The sequence below is a fragment of the Scomber japonicus genome, chromosome 5, assembly GCF_027409825.1.
Source record: "Scomber japonicus isolate fScoJap1 chromosome 5, fScoJap1.pri, whole genome shotgun sequence".
In the NCBI taxonomy this organism is placed as follows: domain Eukaryota; kingdom Metazoa; phylum Chordata; class Actinopteri; order Scombriformes; family Scombridae; genus Scomber; species Scomber japonicus.
Genome location: NC_070582.1, coordinates 19,401,837 through 19,424,548, shown reverse-complemented (window position 1 = coordinate 19,424,548; position 22,712 = coordinate 19,401,837). Strand labels below are relative to the sequence as shown.

At 39.3% G+C, this 22,712-nt stretch overlaps 1 protein-coding gene across 1 annotated transcript; it reads right to left on the bottom strand.

Moving 5' to 3' along the window:
- Positions 1-1,444: 1,444 nt before the first annotated feature.
- On the bottom strand, positions 1,445-22,635 carry sema3ab (sema domain, immunoglobulin domain (Ig), short basic domain, secreted, (semaphorin) 3Ab). Its single transcript, XM_053318520.1, has 17 exons — positions 22,518-22,635; positions 13,192-13,352; positions 12,731-12,793; positions 10,113-10,232; positions 9,020-9,110; positions 8,128-8,247; positions 7,654-7,796; positions 6,435-6,549; positions 6,242-6,311; positions 5,986-6,130; positions 5,669-5,888; positions 5,453-5,544; positions 5,309-5,350; positions 4,523-4,680; positions 3,166-3,233; positions 2,337-2,482; positions 1,445-2,095 (listed from the first exon to the last, which is right to left on the bottom strand). The coding sequence occupies exons 1-17, from the start codon at positions 22,633-22,635 to the stop codon at positions 1,535-1,537; spliced, it is 2,433 nt and encodes an 810-aa protein (XP_053174495.1). The 3' UTR covers positions 1,445-1,534.
- Between the last annotated feature and the right edge of the window lie 77 nt (positions 22,636-22,712).

Genomic DNA, 22,712 nt, shown 5'->3' with positions numbered 1-22,712 from the left:
ACATTCCAGGTTTGTTTTTATGTGTTGAATAATAACTGTTATGCCCAAAATCTAGAGGATGTTTATGTAACATGCAGTGAAATTAAGTTGTTACACTGTGCTGCCTGTGAAGAATATGGCTATGAGGCAATAAACATTGAAGAAAAATACAGTATGGATACTGGGTTATTGCTCAGTGCATTTGATATACAATGCATATCATTTTGGCCTATATTGACAAATAACTCAAGGATATTTCCAGTTTTATTTCAGTATTTCTGATAATACAGTTATTTTAGGAGATTGGTCCTGTAACTCAAATAACCAAATCAAATGACAAATTATAGATAGATCATTCTAGAGAAAGAAAAATAAGACAGCACATCGGAAAATGTTTTCACAATGAACATAACTGTATATCAATAAATACGCATGTAATGGAAACAAAGCGTATACAAAGCACAATTAATTCAACATGGAAGAACTCAGTATAACATTTTGTGCACTGACATGATGCAGCTGGCAGACATCCATACGAAGTGACAATCAATTTTATGTCTGTTGACATTGGAAGGAGTTTGATGATGCCAACCCCCACACCCAAAAAACAAACAAAACAAAACAAAACAAAAAACTAAATGAACAAACTAGAATAATAAAACCTGTGTTTGTGTTTGGGAAGCTTATCTAGGGCGTAGACGCACAGACTAGTTCAAAATCTCCATGTTTACAACTGATTTCCAAAGACTTTTTCATAAATAAATTTCTATCATGGAAAACAACATAAAGCAACAAGACAAAAGCAAGCCATTCCCTTTAGTATGAGATGTCACAGTATACAGTATTTACACATCTTAGCTACATAGTTATATTTGTTGAGAAGTGGTGAGTGTTGCTCCCAGTTTTGTGCAGTGCTCGGGCGTTTTTCTCTCTCAGGTTGAATGATTAAAGTATCTGTAATAGCAAATAACCCATCTTGTGCTTTCCATCAGCTTCACCTATTTTGTGCTTGCTTATATTTCCGCTGTCCAGGCTGGATTTTTTTTAACACGATCCCACCTCCTTTTCTTTCATATTTTTGTAGTAGAAAAGAGATTCTCGGGTATTTTCAGGTATCTCATTAATTGCACACTGAAAAAGACACCTAATTAGCATGCCATGAGACAATGCCATTGACACAGCCATCTCAGCATGGAGTGAGTCATGTCTATAGGTTGGGTTTATATATTCAGTTCTTGTGCTGGTTGATGCTCTTCTCCTGCAGTATTCAGGCCACAGAGGCCAGCTGAGATAATATGCTCCTATTGGTCTGCTGTAATACAACATCCTGTTTCCTGCAGTCCTCTTTACTGGTGTACTGTAAACACGGCTGCCCACGCACAGAACGCACCAGCCGGCAGACCAGGGACCTATTTCAGTTTTAATTTTCTATCCAGTCACTGTGGCAAACGTCTGTAACTCAGTATGAAGGAAAAAACTGGGTACGTTAATCAGGGTTACAGAATGAGAACTGGGTGCGGTTTCAGGTTTGGGCAATAAAGTCAAAGTCTGTATATCAGACACTGCGGGGGGCCCTTTCCAGTTCGTGGGTCCTGCGGTTGCGCCCCTTCTGCCTCTCTTGCAGGTGTTTCCACTTGGCTACCAGCCCTTGAGCATGCATGTGGCTGTGAGGGCTCACTACAACCTTCTGCTGATGCTGCTGCTGATGCTGCTGTTGCTGCTGCTGCTGCTGGTGTATTTGTACTTGCTGCACCAGGTGAGCTTTCTGCCTTCTGTGCTTTCTCTCCCTCTTCCAAACTTGCTCACAGAACTCATCCACGCTGTTCAGAGTTGGATGGTTGACCAAAGACAAGAAGTCTCTGTACCACAGCTTTTGATTGGGAGTTTCTCGAGGTGAAGAAAGGTCCTGGACAGGGGCACTGGCAGCTGCCTCTTCATCACGATGTAGCATATCCTCCAGGCGGTCAGTGTCAATGACTTCTAAGGTCACCTTCAGAAGTGTCTGCATGAAGCCATGCTCCACTGCCAGGCACAGGTAGATCCCAGAATCCCTCTTGTTAAGTGTGCGAATCAGCAGGCCCTGGTCTGTGCGGATGAAACGTTCCTCTGATTTGATCTACAACATGAGAAAATTGTAAGTGACAGAAAAAGAGTAAAGGCCAGAAAGATAAAGAATAAGCAATTATAATATCATGTGGCCATGAAATCTAACCAGCTGATGACTCATTTCATGAAATGTATTTATTCATTAAGAAGTACCATCATCATCATTATTATCTAGCAGTTCTGCAAACAGATTGTATCTCAGTCTATTTCAACAAAATAGATTAAGTGTGTGCTGCTGAAGTAGTGCCAACCTCTTGTTTGCGGTCTTCGGTGGAGCGTTGATACTGCCAATATGTCAGAGCTCTCTGTGACTTGGGGCTACACTCAAGGAAAGTGCTGCTGTTCTCCACACCATACACAGTTTTATCCAGAAGAGTTGTCTGCCCGTTTAGTTCATCTAGAGAAACAATCAGAATATATCAGTTTTTCTTTTAGTTTACTGTAAGTAAATGATTGCTGTAGTTTTCTGCAAGTTTGATCACTGGTTGTGGTGATGGCTGAATGTTATGTGATTTATTTTACAAGAAGATACATTTGAAAGAGCTCTCTATACCAATGCAGCTATACCCGGCTTTTGGGATGTTCTCTATTCAGCTCTTTCAGCTTTTCTCTGACTGCAAAGTATAAAGCTTTGTTCCCCAAGTACTGCCTCTGTTTGGAGCCTGAGTTCCTTTTTAGTCACTGCATTTTACATTATTTTGTGCCATTATTCTGTCTCTGTCTCTTCTCTTATCACACTCAATCATTTTTAGGATAGGCAGCCCCCACCACAGGGGCAGTAATTTGTGGAAATGGGCAGTAACTCCAACCTGGGTTTTATGCTGTAAAGTATGTGCCATACTCATAAGATGAGTTTTTGTACTATAAAGGCAATCTTAAATCCCACTGTAAATGTACTAATTCAGATTCTGGGAAATGCAAAATGTGCAATCAAAAGTGGTAAAATATGTGTGTTTGCTTGAACTCCTTGTTGTTGTTGTTTTTTTCCAATTAATTGAAATAAAGTTTACATGTTTTGATTATTGTCATAATTTCTCAACTACTTTAGTCACACAAACATATTTTTTTCTGTATATGTACCATGGTGTTGCAGATCTGAACACTGTGTGAGTGGGTCTCCATTCCTGATATCTTGTCTCCTTGTTCTCCTGCAGAAACAAAAATATAAACACCTCCATGAGTCAGCATAGACATTGACTTCTTTGTACCTGTGTGTAAATATGTATGCGCAGGGAGTTTGTATGTGTAGGTGTGTATTTGAAAGTGCTTTGGATGTGCAGCAATCACTGAAAGCAAAGCCAAAGTATTGTCGAAAAGCTTTAATTACTGGGTGTGTATGACAGAGGAATTCAAACCTAATCAATCACTCTAGTCTGTCATCTCTCTGGGTTGCAAATGCACAGGAGATGTTGTCAAACATAACCCTGAGGATATTTTCCGTAAATAATAATTGAAGAAACTATGGAGACACCAAAACAAACTGTAACATCACCCCCTCTGCCTCCCATTGTTTTAACACAGTGTTGGTGTGTTGGTAATTGGAGGTAAGAGTTTCCTCTGGTTGCCTTATTTCTGAATGTTGGACTCTAGAGTCCAACTAACAGCGAGAACCTGATACTGTGCAGCTAGCTTTCAAATCAATAAGCCCCATGGAGTTATGAGTGGGAGGCTGTACAGTAAGCACACACAAGTACACACACACACACACATACATATACAGATCAGTCCACTACTACAACTGCTACAAGTGAACCTCTAACACCTACTTCACCCCTGGTTCACCCAGACAGCCTCCAGACATCACTGACATTGGTTCTCATTTACAGTAAACACATGAGGCAGGTTATATTTCTAGCTTTCTGGTAGAAATACGACCCTGTAGCTTTGGGGGTTTTTGGCAAATATACAAAGCCTGCACTATCCGGTAAGTGTGCCCTACCTTGAGCCCTGAATGCATATGTCCTCAGTCTACATGAAAACCCTTCTATCTGATCTTTGTTTCCCTTCATACTGTATGTTAACCAAAAGCAATTCTTAAACAAACAGGATTCAAACATGTGTTCTACTTTTGTCATGTTTAAAAATAAAGCAAGTCCCTCTTAAGCAACACACAAATACACTTTTCTGTTGAGTTGGGGCAGCTAGAATTGCAATTCTTATCATATGATCTGAACTGTGGCTTTCGCAGTGGTTTTGTCTTTGAGAACATGTTGATTTATCCAAAGCATATTTTATATTCAGTGTGTATACCTGGCCCGATCTGCTGTCGCGCTGTAGTCTGTAAGTATCATATTGCATCGTAAGCAAATTTCACAAATACCTGCTGCTCACTGTTTTGAAGCACTTTGTCAGTGTATACAAGGTGTTAAGCAGCTTGTTAAGCATTATGGCAGCATAGCAGCATGACAAGTATGACTGTAGAGTATGTATTCTGTACCTCTTAGCCATCGGGAAGTATCTGGAGCATTCAGTGCCATCCCATGCACAGTAAGGGTCCCTGGCCAGGCAGCATTCAGCGCAGGCTTTCCCATAAACCTCACACCGATGTAAAGGCATCTGGGACACACCAATGTCTGAGCCCAGGTACAGTTGTTGCTGTGGAAATAGAGGAGAAAAAATCCCTAAATTTTCAATATCAGATATTGTATGTCTTTAGAGCCAAAATGTAGGTCTTAAGCCTGCATAGATGGTGTCATTTGGGTAATACACCTTTTTTGTCTTAGCCTATGGTAGTTAAGGAAGTGAGAATACAAGTCAGGAATGTGGACAGACCACTTTACTACAGGTGCTCAGCACTCTCCTACCTGTCAGTTAGCTGTCGTCTTATATCTCTCCCTGCAATTTAAGTTGATGACCTAATTCTTTGGTTTTAAAGCCAGCAATTGAGATCTTTGTGTGATAACATGTTAGTTCATCTGAACGTGTTTGAAAAGTGCAGACAAACATATCTTTGTTCTGTCTTTCAGCCTGGCAGCAAGGTGTGTCTGAAAAGCTTTCACTCTCTAAACCATTGAGATTTCTTTAGACGCACACAAACAGTAGTCACATATGACATTTCTCATATACTGTCATTCACTTATATCTGCATTCTCCTGTTTTATTCAGAATTAACCTGATATAAATGTGGTGTCTCTGCTCTGACTACAGTGCTTTCACCCACTGCATGTGTTGCAATGTTAAATCATGCATGTTAAAATTGTGTATTGACAATAAGAATTAATACCTGTTTTGTCGAAAGTTCCATTGCTCTAATGGCTGTTGGCTCCTGTAAGAAATAATACTGAAATATTAAAAAAAACACAATTTGACAATGCCATTATCCTATATGACATGAAGAAGTAATACATGTGGTGAGAGAATAACCTACTCTAAAGACAGTCATTTCCTCCAGCAGGACTTCCTCCAGGTCATGCCAGGAGCCTCTGGGGATTGACACGACTTTCAGAATTGTCCCCATGTCTAGCACACAAGGAAAGCACACATTTCCTGAGTTAATATGTGGTCTATAGTACATGATCACTCACTAAATCAGTTGATCAATTAATCACTGTTTTAATTTTTCCATTTGCAAATGTAAATATACCTGTGCCTATGAACATGACGTCATACTGTCCATCTTCTGCCTCTACCTTATCTACCACTATTTGGGTGAACTGATAGTCTACATCTGTTTTGACTATGATTGGATGATGGTTAATCGGGTAGATAGGATTGAACATAGCTGGATGGCTTCTGGCAAAGGTTACGACTTCATCAGGAAGGTCCTTGGTTGTATCAAATCCTCCAAATGTCTTGCTTGGGCACTGTGGATAAAATCATAATTACCTTAACATTTATAAAGCAACAAATAGGAAAAATTACTTAAAGATCCTACTCAAAAGTCAAGGTTATCACACTCACTGTGCCAGGTCGTGGGTAAGGAACACGTCCCTGGAAGGGCACCCACTGATAGTTGGGTCCATCTCTATGAGCGTAAGGACCCAGAAACACTCTCCTGATGTCTGTCATGCTGTACATACACACAGCTGAACCTTTGAAGATGTTACTAATGGGGAAACACAGAAAAATAATCAGATAAGGGGGGCAGATTGTTGTTTAAAATGTGTCATGCCATCAGTGTTTGTGGCCAAAACGGTCACAATCTAAGCCACAGTACCTGGAGGTGGTAAATACTGCATATATCATTGGGCTCTTGGGATCCTTTGTGCTCATCAGAAAAACATCCTCTGAAAGCCAAAGAGAAGGTGGACATATATTACAGATATATTCTACACTAAAAAGATGGCAATTCATCTTATGCAAATAATGTATGTGTAACCTTGTTTTAAGATGAGGGAACATTCACTCACGTAGTTCATCAAAGTGTGTGTCTATTCCATTACTGCCAGGCACAGAACAAATGAGTCGGGCCTTCAAGAATGTGGTCCATTTATTTACCAGACTCCTGTGACCACCCAGGTCATTCTGTTGGACAGATCACAGGCAGAAGTTCACTCATTTGTGAAACTCAGACAAGCAGTTAATTTTCAAATTCAGAGAAAAAAAGGCAATAAATGTATTATGTAATGTGTTACAGTTATTTAACCATTTTCAACATATACGTGACCATGGGATACAATTAACTGACAGACTATCTGAAAAATAAACGTTTTATTAAGGGTGATGATACATTTGGAAAGCGGAATGTTTTTTTTTAATATTACTTATTAATATAACTTATAATTAAACAAACCTATCATTGTATGGTCTATGCCTTGTATAGTCAGAAGATGTCTACATAAGTTCCAGTACACACTCTTAATATATGCCTTTGTGCCTCACATTATTGTGTTTGTTTTCTGGAGCCTTGCGCACAAACACAGAGGCCTGAATTGCTGGCACATAAAAACTTATCCCACTTGGTGTTGATTTATGACAGTAAATTACAATGTGTCCAAATATGCATAATACCGCAACTTGCATAATGGATGGCTTGTCTTGTGTTAAGCATAGCAGATTCCTGACATTCTGGGCAATCAGGATGTTATGAGGAAAGCACGACATGCAGCTAAATGGAATGCTAAGGCTGGACATCACTCACTGATCTGCAGTCAGCTTGGCGTATTCCTGTATAAAAAATACAAATATGATTTGGAATGTGAAAGCTACTACAGTGCCAGCGATTTAACATAACCATCCCCTGGAGCTGGTGGGTGGAGCAGGCCCAATCAGTGCCAAAGCCTGGCATTAGGATAACAGTGCTGCCATTGACAGTGTCTTTGCCTCTCAGGTTCTGGTGACATTTAACATTTCTCTCAGGTTTCTATCTTCACGGGGGTTATTATGCTACGCACAACAAAGCCCACTCTTTGACAAGCTAAAAATAATCACAGATAACAGCTTCTGAAAGCTGCCAGAATAAAAGCTACTCAGACACCAGTCAAGTGTTTTTCCAGATACAGAAGCTATTTCACATAATGCTGGTGTGAGTGTGTGTGTCTCCTTTTGTGAGTGTCTAAATTCCTCTTTGCGAGAGCCAGCCTGTGTGAGTGCATGTTTGCTTGGACACGTGGCTGAGTGTATGCGTACTTTGCAGAGTTGGCCGATGCGTGCATGTGTAGCTTTCCCAGCATGCTCTCCATCCATAGCATTCTCCCTGAAGAACAGGTAGATTTTATCATCTTCTGGGTTGTCACTCTCTGGAATCTGATGAACACCGACAAACCTGGGATCTGCAACATATATGGAGACACACACATTTGAGATTAACAAAATTATATAATAAGTATTTTTAAAGAGTCACAAAGTGCTTCACAATAAAAATGCATTTACCATGAAGTGTCAAATGAGTACAGTTCAAGTGTTGTCCAAATAAAAATAAAAAGTCATACTAAAACAACAATGGTTGCAGATGCAGTAGAAAATAAAATAGAAGCAAGAGCAGACACTTGAGGCAGTAATCATCAGATGCATCACTATCAACCACCGATGAAAATTTCCAATTTTCAATAGTCATGAATATGATTAAAAAAGAGAGATGGATAATGATTTTCCTCTTCTTACCATTGAGCCAACGGGAATCATGCTGCTCTGTCCTGATTGGGTGATGCGTGCCAAGTGTGCGGAAGATGGCGAAGTCTCGCCCCATGAAGTCAGCTGATGTTCCAGCATACAGTTCCCCATCTTACAACAAGAAGAGTGAAGTGTGTTAGCATAGTAACACTAGATCAGAAAACAGTCCGGAGTGGTTTCTCCCCAGTGATACAGGTGTTAAAGTCTGAGGAATTGTTCAGGGGCTTAGCTGTACAGGTAGACATGAAAGCCTGAGAGAAAACACAGACGGTGACTGACGTGATGAGCATCATGAGTGTGAAATTGACATTAAAACAGTAGGCAGGGCTGAGAACAGAGGTGAGGGAAGGATGAACGGATGGGAGAACAGATGAGGAGGGACAGGGCAAAGGTGTGAGACAGGGGGAGTACATAATAATACTGGTGAGAGGGGAGAGAGAAAGGGGAGAGGAGATGAGGGGTGATGGACTGGAAAATGGCCATCTGGTAGGTTAAACGGTGTGATATAACACAATGTGACTGGCAATAATTGAGGGTAGAGAGAAAAGTCATGTGCACAGAGTCTTGCTCTATTAACCAAAAACTGTGAATTCAATGCAAAAAAAAAACCTAAAAAAGTGTCCTCTGCCATACATGCCCAGCACTTAAAGGAAGTAAAGATTGAAATAGAATTTACAGCTCTGCCAATGAAGGGTTCATGGTGTGTAAATATCAACTACAAAGCAGATCCACTTGTAATGAATGGCAGGAATTTATTTTACACCCAATATATCTTCTAAAATGAAAGGGCAAGGCAGAGGGTGTTTTCAGGCCTCCCATGTTTTTATGTGAGCTTGCTATAACACACAGAAGAGCAGCAAAGTGCATCCGGTCTTAAACTCACCAATTAGCATGGATGCAGTGAGCAGCTTTGGATCATAGGGACTCTTCCCTCGCCCATTTTCTATGTGAGACTCCAGTCTAAACAAGCTGTCCTGGACGAGAGAGACAGAAAGTTACATAAAGAACTGCCAAATACAGGCATTGAGGGTACAGATTACTCAGGAAGGCAGCTTCAGAGCTTCAGTATGCATTAAAAACATGGCTTGACATTAAGGTTTAAGGAAAACCATTGAAAAACAATCGGTCAAGGTAAAATAAAAAAAATAAATAAAAAACAAGATGGAGTAATTTATTTTAGGGTTAGTTGGTTTGTTTAAGCTTCTCAGTCCAAATGTTGCACTCAGTCAATACATCATTACAAAGGTTTACTAAGCAGTCAAAAAATATTATGATATGAAATTGTATTTTAAATTTTATTCCAGTCAATGAAGTTCTCAAATTTCTTATGCTGATTCACAGAATAATATAAAGGTTTTGTCATCACCTGATGACAAATGATACTGTGGTTTGTTTCAAAGAGCCATTTTAACAAGCATATACAAATGATATTGCCATACAGAATGAAGTAAGTTTAAACCATGTTTCCACTGGCATATAATGTAACAGAAAAGGATTGAGGATGAAAACAATATATCTCATCACTCTTTATGACCTTGATACTCATAGGAACCCATTAGATGAATTACATTTCCAGATTATGATCTATATACAGTAGATGGCTTTTTTCCTTCCCTTAATTGTCTGTAAATAGCTGTCTAATGAATAGGAAACACACATTTATAAGTGTGACTCAGTAACATTTGGAAAAGAAAAGAGCAATTTCCTTCTCATATACTCGAATGAACACACCAAATACACACAAAGTGGTTCCATATTAGAGTGATGAATTGGAAATCCTGCAGACTATGGAAACCCATATTCAATTTTCCACTTCATTTTGCTGAATGCAACCATTTTTATATACTTAGCAAATCATTTAAAATAGAATGCACTCACTCCCAACTAGACATGATCCTTCACAACTTTAAACAAATACTACTTCAAAATATATTACAAAATATATATAAAAAGATAAAGGTGACATGTGCTTATACCTCTGGTTTCCTTCCCACCTCCAGGTAGGAACACACAGGGTGGAAGGCTCCTGTCCCACACACATAGAAATGGGTTTGGTTGAATGGCTGCAACACCTTGATGAAATTTGAGCACTCCCTCTGATGGGCCAAAAATAAAGAACAGATGAATCAGTGAGACAGGTCTTCTGACAATTGTCACTAGTGGCATGGTTAAGCACTAAGCACATTTGGATCAGTAGAAAGTGGTGACCACCCAAGTCAACCCATTTTACTGTTGATCTGCAAAGAGGTCAGATCTCTTATAGAGGAAAATCCAATACTATTTAGAGAGATCTGTGATGATAGGAGAGAGCACTGCTGACTGTAATCTACTGTAATTCCCTAGAGTTGACCCACAAGCACAATGCAGAGTAATAATTCTGGAATTAATTCATGACCAGATTAAGCATGATCATCCATGACTCTGTATTTTTTAACCTCCTCTGCTTACACCACAACATAAATACACGATTCAGTCTTTCTCTCTCAACATGACGTGACATCTGTAATTTCTGGCCTCAGAGCTTTTAAGCACCTGAGCAGCATACTGTCTCATGGAATTACTGTGTAATCCATGAAGGAGGGAAGCCAAATATAATAATAACCCTATACCAATACAGAGTTTACTACAGCAGGATTGTGTAGACCTACAGTATATTGGCCAGCTGTCAGTCTGTCAGTAGTGCTGTTCTTCATTCTGCCTTCTATTGGACCCTTGTGGCTTTATTTTATGATTACGTACTGACAATGGGATATTAAGTATTTTTATGGATTGTGTGGCTGTGCTTACTATTAGTATGTGTAATCCTGCAGATCTGGGATTTTTTCGATTTTATTTTATTTATTTTCATGTGTGGTACAACAGGCATCTGTATGTGTTGTATATTGCTTTGGTGCCATATGGCACATATATTTTCTTGTGCTCTGACAGCACGTGCTTGAGACTTGACCTCAAATAAAACTGAATGTGTCATCACATATTCAAAAAGAAAAAAGAAAAGAGAAAAGAGAATAGTATGCATGACTACGTTGATCTGGCTTTACTAGGTCATCAGGAGACAGCAGCCTGTGTTTATGTAAGCTTTTGTTGTCATTTTAGCAATATATTTTCTTGGATTTACAAGATACTGGACATATTTAAAATGTGAGTAATGAACATTAAGACAATATTAATAACAGACTACTGTAAGAATCTGTGGGGTCTCTTTGCACTGTGGTCTTTTTTGACATATCTGAATATTTGGTATCATGATACAGAAAAAGTGATAATGTATAAACACATTTGCTATAAGAAATGCAGGACATACAGCTTTCCCCTCGCTTGTGGGTGGACTGTCACGTCACACCTTTCACACCCATCTATCTCTTTTTCTCCTCTTTGCTTCATTTCCAGAAGTGTTTGCTTTCAATGCATCAGTGGCCATCAGTGAATTCATTCTACATCACACTCCACCTCCCTTTAATCACTCTCCTCTGACTCTATAACGGAAAGACCACCCCTCAGGACACCTTATTCATCCATGCCACAATGTTTACAGAAAACAGACAAATGACTTCATGGCCATTCAAATCAGCCATACAAAAGGACAGAAGGAAATAGGAGAGCTTGCCCTGATGTGGCCAAAGCTCAGGCTGTGCACTGAGGCATAAACAGAAATGCCATGATTTTACATTCCAGTCCATTGCCTTAGGCCCTATTGAAGATAGAATTCATAACGCAGCTTGCGGGCGGGCGGGCGGTGGGGGGGGATTGAGGAGAAACAACCTCTCAGTGTGTTTACATAAAGTTTCACCACACCACACAAGCTGCTTTAAAACTGCACTCTGCCAGATACAGGGAGATGTGATGCTCGGCTTGCCATGCAAGGGTTGAGTGAGGTAAGCAGTCTGAAAAAGCGCCTGGATCTTAAAGCCACAACAACACATTTGTTGTATCAGCTTCAATGAGCTCATCAGATCTAATGAAACATTACTACCCTAAACAAATAACGAAACATTCTGGGTGATTCCAGTGTTGCTTTTTTATGTATATATGTAAAAGATGACACTATTATACTACAATACTACTGATAATACTAATGCTCTTCGTGATGCTTTATGAAGTAGTTTCTAATGTAGTTGAGTTTTCTTCATTACTGTAGCTAAACTGAAAGTGTTTGAAATGGGTACATGAGTCAGGGGCAACTCTAGTTTTGGTGTGTTTGTTGAGGAAACATAATTTTATGAACACACATACTCTTAAATTCAACAAAACAAACAGAAAGGCATGGTCAAAGGCTCTGACTCTGAGATTATGATCAGGCCTATGGTTAGCTAGGCAGTGTGTTGTCCTTATGAAAGATTGGATGTGTCAACACACTAGGGAAACAAGCTAAAAGATAAAAAAGCAACATTTTATTGTCTGCAAGTATATATGGAGCACATATGCCATGTGATCACAGTGAAACAACTAGTGCAAAATGTGAGGTTTACTTTGAGAATTGCAGAGTTGCACATCTCTGTTAGTACAAGGAGAACAAACATATTTTAAACACCTGTGGGGATGGAGGGGCAAAATGCTGACACCCACATGCAAGATGGATGATTTTAGTTCTTACCGAGAGATCTTTTCCTGCCCACTTGCATTCATCTCTTCTGGTAGGAGAAGCTGGCCAAGGGATCTGCAACACAGACACAGTTACTAAGCATGTTATAAAAGAATCACTCCACAGAGTCAGTCAATAGAGCTACAGCCTGTGTGCATGCATGTGTATATATAAGGGTTGAAGGGGTCACAATGCAATTTGTTATCCACTTTGTTTCAGTTTGCTCCATTATTCATCCAGGTGAGCAAAGAGCAGCTAACATGCCTGGCACAGCGTGTGATCGTGTGTGACAGTACTGGTCTGAAATATTCATAAGACACTTTTCTGTAGAAACAGAAAAGTGAGTCCCGAGATATCTGAGCCCCTGACTGGCACTCGGGATGAAGATGCACACACTCAAGGCAGGTATTAAGTCGTAAACAGACTTGCGGTCATGGATGGACAGACAGACAGAAAACCAACATTGTTTTTACCTGTGTGTAGTCTTTGCTAATGTTGAGGAGGTTAAAGGAGAAGATGTGGTCCTTGGCTCCCACCACAAGTCTCCCTTTCTCCTCATCTAACAGGAAGGTGTGGTAAGCTGAACTGTTGGCCAGCCCTTCAAATGTCACAAGGTTGTTTGACCCCAACATATCTGCAGAGAAAAGAGAAAATAAAAGTAATGATGAGCATAATTCGATAATATTTGAATGAAAATGAAATTAACTGAGAGCAGCATGAATACAGACATGCTTCAGTTGTAGAAAATCCATCAGGTCAAAATTTATTTTAAATATTTTCTTTTTTTAATAATTATTTTTATTTGCTTTTATATTGATTTCAGAGATCACACGCTCATATCAGTACATTTTTCACATTCAATGAAAACAAACCAAAACAAAAAAAGGAAATAGCATGTCATTGCTTTCTCTAGGTTGAGAAGGTACTTCATTAATCCTTTCCATTCCTGCAGGGTCGGTGCATGTTTGTCTTTCCAATGTTTTCAAATTAACTTTTTATAAGCCAACGAGGAAAAGAGCATCTTCCATCCCATGGGATACTTTACCCGGTCTATCATCTGAAAAATACACTGTATAGCTGTGAATTTTAACTTTATAAGTATCTGTCATCCATTTTTGGATTTCCCCCCAAACTTTTTCACACTCCCAAAAAGCATGTATGATTGTTTCCTCTTGTGTGCCGCATTTTATGCAGACAGGAGAAAAGGAGGAGTCAAATTTATGAATTTTAGATTTGATGTAATATATTCTCGTCATTAATTTATATTGTATTAAGCCCAGATTCTCATTAGTGATAAGAATATTAGCTAAGTGTACACACTCTTTCCATTCATTGCTTAAATGTGAAGTTTTTAGATCTTTATTCCAGTCCCCATATATTTTATGTAACGAATACCCAATTTGTGCTTCAATCAGATAATTATATACCTTGCCTATCAATTTAGTTTTTTCTGTTTCATCTAACAAAAGTTTCTCCATAAGTGAAGGTTCACTATCCTAATTTAGCACAAAATGTGGTTAATTGGTTAAATTCAATTTCCTTCTAAGCTGTTCAAATGGCATTATTTTATTTTGAGAAATGATATCTAACACCGTTTTTATTCCTCCATTAATCCATGATGTCCAGTTTAATTTTTCATTATTGATGGTAACTGCTGGGTTGTTCCATAACTCTGTTGTTTCGGGAACATTAATGTATATTCCTAAGATACTTTTTAGTACTATTTGTCACAAAGTTTGCGTTTTTAATCTTACATGTAGAAAGCATAGCTGAAAGCCAATTGTCTGACCCAAGTAGGTGGTCTTCTACCTTTATCCACATTTCTTCATCCATTCCGTTAATATAGTAAACTTGGGCGGAAATTTAGCCCTCCTTCTCTTCTACTATTCTGAAGAAGCTTCCTACTCAATCTATGAGCTGTGTTTGCCCAAATAACTGAACTGAACAAACTATTTACCGTTTTTAATAAATCCTTAGGAGGTATCACTGGTATTGTCTGAAAATAAATAAAAATTTAGGAAGCCAAATCATCTTCAGCAAATGTATCCTACCAATTAAATTTATAGGCAGGTCTGACCATTTATCTAAACTCACTTTAAGATCCCTTACTAGAGAGGTGTAATTATCCTTATAGAGTTTTTGTTTATCAGGGCTTATATGGCACCCTAAATACTTAATAATATGCGTTTGCCTTTTCAACTTTAACTCCTTTGTATTGGGTGGGCGTTCTGTAACCGACAAAAGTTCTGTTTTATCTATGTTGATTTTATATCCTGATATTTTTGAGAATTGTTCTATAATTTCAATTAAGTAAGGAATAGATTTTTCACTTTTAAATACATCATATGGTCATCTGCATACAAACGAAGATTATAACAATCCCTTCCTACTGTTATACCGCTTACTTTTGCTGACTGACGAATCTTTTGGGCCAATGGTTCTATAGCCAGTGCAAAGAGTGCTGGGGATAAGAGTGCTTGTGTCTCGTGTCATTTCGATTTTTTTCTGATAGTAACCCATTGGTATAGACATAAACTGTGGATGACTTGTACATGTTTTTAATTAAGTGTATTATTTCTCTTGGAAAATTGTAGTTTTAGAAAACTTTCAACATCTCCAACCACCTAGAGTTCCTGTGACCACAACTTCACCTCTCCATTCACTAGTCTGTCTGCTCTGTTTTAATGTGCCACATACACTGACAGTTTGAAGATCACTGCTTTATGCCTTGAGGGTATGCTGAATAAATAAAATTCATGTTAGATTACTTTCTTTTGCCTATAGTGATGCTCTCCCCTTCATAATTGTACACATTTTTTGTGTGTGAAATGATGATCTCTTTCCATTTACAAATTTATCTCAGGACTCGAAATTGTGCAGCTGGGCCAAGCAAGGCAACTGACAGATAGTGAGGAGGCACTGCCAAGCCAAAGTGGACTGGGCAGGTAATGCCAGCACTAGGAGCCAACGAACAAACTGTCTGCATGGGGAAGTGACCTTGACCAGAGCAGCCAAGCAGAACTCCACTCACAGTGGAAAAGTGGGAGGAATATATAATGTCATGTTACTCAGCTAATATTCCACAGTCCAAACTGTAGGGTTACTCCTAACCACAACAACACGTAACAACGGGCAACAGCTCACGTTTTGCTGTGTAATCCAAGGATCTGTCAAGTCTGCCAAAGAGTGACATTTGCTTTCACAGTGGAAAGCTTAACTTGTTACAATTGGACATTGAAGATCTTATACCGTAACAACCTCTAAAGGTGGCATTATTACTATGGCATTATGACACCATTTGTCTAACGTGCATACACACACAGACACACACATATTCATGCTCTTTCCTTCTCACATTTTGTTCTCACCCGCAACGTCTAACCACACTATGACCCCCTCCCATTGACCACCCACACAAAAGGGTGGAGAGTTATGGAACTGCAGAGTACTGATTCCTTTGGTGCTTTCGCTCTCTCCCTCTCTCTCTGTTTTTCTCGGGGAGTAAATAACAAAAAAGCTCATGAATGTTTTAGCAGGGAGAATGCCCCCTCTCTGAAGTGTGTCAGAACCCAAGAGAGTGAGAAGACACAAGCTAAAGCAAACTTGATTTAAAAGAAAAGAAAATTGGAGTAGAGAGGCGTCAATTCGACCTATTTGTCTCTTCATAAACTCTCTAATTTTTCTAAGTAATTTAGGGGGAAAACATGGGTCATGAAAGTTGTTCAACAAAATTGGCAGATGTAATCTCAGAAAGAAAGAAAGAAATTAAAGGCCTTTTTATGGGTTTATTTTTTGATATCCTGCCATCTTTAGTCTCTTGTACAAACGTTACTCAAGAGAGCAGATAAAAAGCTTTATGGGGAATAGTAAAAGAGGGAAAATAATGGTGGCACTGGACTCTTGTTTTTACTGTTTACCCATTCCCCATGGTATAAAAACATAATGGATTAATAAAACCATACTTATAATGATATACTGTATATAGAAACATTGTTATATACATGTAAATTCAGTCAATGTTTTAAATAAAAATGTTCAGCTGTTTTAAATTAACAGGCTGTGAAGAGTTGAGCTAATGCATATACTCTTTTAGGGGCTTAGAGTATGCTGGTAATGATGGCCATAAATAGGAAACAAAAGCAATATAGAGGGTGATGAGACATACAAAAAATGTTGGATTTAAAAAGATACATATATTTCAAAGGGTGAGGAAACAAAACTGCAGGAATAAGAAAAAGGAGAACCACTTGGCTCTAGTTACAAATTCCCTCATCTACATGTAGTATGTTGGCATTGACATTCAGTCTGAAGCAGACGTTTTTTTCACTAACAGAAATGCATGTACATACATTCATGTCTCATTCACATCTGCTGCACACACAGGATGGTAATATACAATGGGTTGACACCCTGTCTTTATTGTTATTGTCTTGGTGATTTAGTTGGTTTCCTGTGCCTCAGCACTGATGGGGGAAGACTTAGACAGTCTACTAAATATAAACTCATGGTGCTGTGTGACCCAACCCTCGGGCACTCTGACTCCCCACTCCAAAGCCTTCTGAGAACTTTAACATCTAAACCTGACTTAATAAGTCCACAGGGATTTGAGAGCATTCTTGAAGTTGTAAAGAACAGATCGAGTCTATAGTGAGTCAGATACATAATGGAACTAGTCCCAAATCAAAAAGCTGGGTAAGACACACAGTAGTAATGCAAGCCAGAGCTGTATACCTATGAATACTTCACACAGAAATGCCTCCCACTATTTAAAGTATTTGCTTGCATCAAATGTTTTTATGTGTATGTAGATAAAGTTCTGCTTGATTTCTATTTGGTCAGTTAATTTGGAATATGAGTAATTCAATTTCATGAAAGGATTATTGGGCTTCACATAACACAGCCACCATCTTAAAAATGGAAAGAAACTCAAGGTCAGAAAAAGTTGCTGTAAAAGTGCAGCTCAGTCCAGTCCAAAGCTGTGTCCCAGATTTATGTTCCGCTGTAGCCATGGTGATCAATCATTAGTGGATCCACTGTAAGCCCTTCACTGACAGAAGAATAACACCCGCCTGCTACCTCTGACCCCTTTTCACCTGCACCAAGGCTGCATTTGTGTGTGGGAGAGAAAGATGGAGAAGCCATCCTCCACATATGATATTTTTACTTGTGCTCAACAGAACTGTAAGAGATACACATGATTCTGTATATCCTAGCACATACCTTCTAGGAACCCAGCGACACACTGATGCACAGTGATGAGTCTTTTGGAGAAACAAAAAAGAAGGATCTCTTCTGGTCCTTAAAATAAACTACCAGCAACACTAACTGTGTAATTTGTATATAATATATTTACCAAAAGTAAATAAGTAATTGCTGGCACCTGCTTAACCTGTTTTATAAACCCTAAGGAGTTGAGAAATTGTGGGAAACTGCACAAACATGATGACTACACCTCACTTCTCAAACCGCATCCCTCTGTGAGAGAATGGCGAAGTGCATCACCATATCCACCCACCATAAACATACACTGGTCTCTGGTTTGTGAGATGAGTCTATGGGAGTAGTGTCCATGGCAACAGACCATTCAACAGAGACTACCCCTAAGTTATTAAAAGCTAATCATCCAGAGACAGATACTCCATGGGTATTGTGTGTGAATCTTTTCATGTGTATGTGTGTGTATGTAGAATGCTGTTGTGTGTGTTATTGGAAAGAAACAGGATGTTTCCAAGCCATGGTAGCAGCCCATACATGTCTGAACTGGTGTCCCCTCTGGTTAACTATAACAGGTGGGTAAGCATGCATAAAGTAACACATGATTGTCACTTTTCTCTTGTTTAACCTGTGATTTCAAGCCAAAAATCCACACTTTTAATCCGTTTTGAAGATCAATGTAAACGTTTTTATGGTAATAATACTATTTAAAGTGTTTGTGTGACACAGACAAAACAACATACGGACAGGTGGATAGATGGATATATTGCATGTAACAGGTGTCAGCTGCTTAACAAATTCTCTTTTACCCCACATTGTTTACAGAAGGCGTGTCAATTCTCTGCAATTGTCACTTTTTACCAGGTGCTTTTTGCCTACTTTCTCTTTCACTGTCTCTCGTTATGTCGTTTACACTCCACAGTTGCTTTAATGAAAACATATTTTACCATTTTATTTTATCCATCCTTCCTGTCACTCTTCCTTTTCCCTTTTTTGCTATGTCACCCTCTCTCTGTTTTACCACTACCATATTCTGTTACAATGAATTTGTATGTGAGGGACGGAAACAGCAGAAGAGCGGGAGAAATGGAAAGTGAGAAAGAAAAAGACAGAGAGAGAGAGAGAGAGAGCGAGAGATGAGCAGGCGGATGGAATGGATACAAAGAATCAACAGTCCCATGTGAGACTGATAAAAATAAATTCTTTTACCCTACATTCTCTCCATCTTTCTCTCTTTCTCGTTCTCGACTGGAGGGCATGGAGAGTGTTATCTAAGTGCTTCCTAAGAAAAAGCAGGAACACGTCTTGATAATAACCCACGTGTGGCCGTACTGTAGATGGGAACACTGATGCGTGGCCCTGGCTAAATAGCTTCACTGACATTTATTGTTCACATGGCTGTATGTATGATTGCACACTGATACACACAATGTATCACTGCGTCACTTAAGGTGTAAACAGTGTATACACTTATACAGTATATACACTTTGTATACACTGGTGCACCCATGCTTCGGGGAAAGCAACATAAAGCGTCATTAGTCAAATAATTTGCTCAGTGTCAAGAAGAAATGCAGAAAATCACCTCCTCAAACTCTGTTGCATATGGCAAGTTGGACAGGTAAACTTTGCATTTCTTAGGCAATAAGATTTGATACTATATATCTGTATCTGAAAAAGACTCTTATTAGTATTGATTTCAACCACATTACCCAGCCCCACATCACATTATGCCTGTTCATAGCCATGAGCACTGAAGATTATGAAAGCAGACTTACTTAGATAAAATGTATTCTTCAAAGTGTCATGCTCTGCAGACAGTGCAGAGCATAACTAAGTCAAATGACTACAAAGATTCCTCTGAAAGTTACTGAACAAACAAGTCAAAAAAAGAAAAAAAAACTGAACACACACTCGCCACACAGTTGGAATGAAGCAAAATATTCAAAACCTGAGAAAGCCTCCAAACATCTAGCTTGCTGAGTGTATAGGATACCTTCCATGGCCACTTAGAGTTTATACTGTACACACCCTGAGAAACTCAACCCGGCTTCGAAGATTCTTAACGTGCTTATGGATTAAAAGCTCTTTAAGAGAACTTTTCCATTCTCCAACTCTGATTTAAGGTCAGTTCCCACCACAATGAAAACTAAGAATCACACAATAAACAAAAACAGCTTAATGTATGATACCAGAAGAAGAATTCTGTTAGCAGTGAAAACAAGAACTTCCTACTGTAGTTTCTAGTTTCCATTCTCGCCCCTTTCCCCTCTTTGGTATTCAAGAGTAAGAATTTGGTTGTGCTGCTGTGTGAATGTATTTCCCCGTGTGTGTGGAAGTGTGCGTGTGCTTGTGTGCAAGACGTTGGCTTTGCTCAGGAAAGGGGTGGACAGGTCAGGAAGAAGGAGTACTTTTGGCAGTACACCCATATCCTATAAAACTAATCTACCTTCTCTTCCCTGGCCTGGACAGTAAACAACATGTGTAAACGTGTAAACCATATGGATCTCTGTTTACTCCCCAGAGGACCCATTAACCCCCAGGGGGTGAATCGATTTCATATCAATTTATGATTAAGTATATCATATGTGAAGTTAATTAATTTATGGTGCTGCAACCCTCCTACTACCTCATCATCACCCAGTAACTTAATTGTTGATACAGTTGGACCTTAGCTCATGTTTAGATAGCCATGGGGTACCATTGATTTCCTTCCCCCTACTCCACTGCCCTTCTGACCCTCAACCCTAACTTCTAAAGATCAGTTTGAATCCCCTGGGGTACAGCAAGGAGGTTGGGGATGTGTGTGTGTGTGTGTGTGTGTGTGTGTGTGTGTGTGTGTGTGTGTGTGTGTAGTGGTTGGCCAGAAAGAATGTGTCAGATAGTATAACTACGTTCAGTGAGGAGCTCATGCTGTGAGGGAAGCAGTGCTGCTAAGATTCACGCTTTTGCGGTAAACACCACCCTGCTGCGTTCATATGAGAAAGCATCTGAAAGTGTACAGCTGCTTGCGCCCATAAGGTACATTAATTTAGACACACGCAGATTCTTCCAGTATTCCCAGTGACCTGTAGGGGTCAGAGTTCCTTCACCTCACAGTCCCATGTGTCACTGATCAGACGCACCCCTCCCCAGGACTGGACAACTTCTTAGGCTGTCTAGGAAGGTAGCATTCTTTGATTCGACACAGTGAATCATTTGATTTCTTTCCTTCCATGTGTAAATCTGAATCTGCTTCACCTATCACGGGGGTAATAAATAATTTATATGATGATATAAATGATTCATAATGCAATAATCCCATGTCACTTGCCTAATGGGACCTAGGGTGGATAATGTTTGATGAAATTCTAAGTATTAGTATGAGTAATATTTGCACCATGTTTTAGACATGAAAATTATACCTGCACAATATTGTAGAACTCCTCAGCTAGCAATGGTGCCAATTATTATGCCCAACAGCCAAAATGCAAATGAGGTATAATGGAAATACTGAATGTGGAGATGAGAGCCAAATCACCAGGCTGTCCAGGTTGCTACCTGAGGGCCTGACTTCTGATAGAGCTATCACTGCATGGGTGTGTTCCACCAAACTGACAGCATGTGGTTTTAACTGACTGATATGCTCACAGGTATCATTAGCTATCTACAGATGGCCGCATATTCATGTGTGTGTGTGTGTGTGTGTAATTATGGATCTCCCAGTGCTGAGCGAGAAACATTTCTCTTTGGGAAAGCCATCTGCTGAAACAGACCTGCACCATTCATCCTGAGTGTAATTACCATGCACTAAAGTACGGAGCGGAAAAATGACATCCAGGAAAAAAAGGAAAGGGAGAGAGGAATAAATGACGCTTAACTGCCAGGGAGTCCATGTCTGGCAACACTTTTCATTGAAAAACTGACAAGAGCAGTTGATGAGAACAAGAACTGGGAGACAGGAAGAGAGAAGGCATCAGAGACAGACTGTAAGACTCTGTAATAAACTGTTCAGTAGTACTGTAGAGATACATTGGACAGGAATACTTCTGATCTGACAAATTAAGTTACTGTCCTAAGTCTCTGGAATGTCCTATTTTGTCAGGATGGATTGGATATATGGAACATGAATAGAACATAAACACTATATTTGGGAATGTCTGCATTACTAATGGACATTAAATGGGAGCTTGTTGTAGAGGAATGCCCCTAACACTGCTTTTATGATAAAAACCAACAAAAAAAACCCTGACCTAAAATCACATACAATATAGTGGTATACATATAGTATATGAACAAGTCTGTCACAACCAGAGCATACACTAGATAAAGAAAAAGAAAAAAAGGACATTAGTAGTAAAGACTGAATTTACATGTATCAATTTAGTTTACTTTGCTGGTATTTTTACAGGTAATCAGAGCCACAGCATCACAAGGACATCAAGGATATCACACTTACTACAACTTCTATGGGCATTGCTTTTTTGATTTTTCCAAAAGCCATTTTATCAGCATATCATGTGTAGTTTGGGAATTTGAATATAGAATTTGAATATAGAGGTAAAACTTGTTAATCGTTCAAACCATACAACTTTAAGGAACTCACCTTTATATGAAAGTTTTAGCCGGGGGACATTGTTCTTGGTCTGTTGTGCTCCACTGTCCTCTGTCCTGAGCAGAACCACCCCACACAGCAGCACAATGCTACCCCAGAGAGAGCCCATGGTCCTGGGGCAAGAAAAGCCAAAGACACGCCTCCAGTGCAATCCTAAAGATACTGAGCGTCAGTCTCAGATTTAGT

Coding starts and splice junctions, on each gene's coding strand:
- sema3ab (XM_053318520.1), bottom strand. CDS start 22,635: ATGGGCTCTCTCTGGGGTAGCATTGTGCTGCTGTGTGGGGTGGTTCTG. Junction 13,353..22,517: donor GCTAAAACTTTCATATAAAG/GTGAGTTCCTTA, acceptor TTTTCTCTGCAG/ATATGTTGGGGTCAAACAAC. Junction 7,797..8,127: donor TGATTCCCGTTGGCTCAATG/GTAAGAAGAGGA, acceptor TATATGTTGCAG/ATCCCAGGTTTGTCGGTGTT.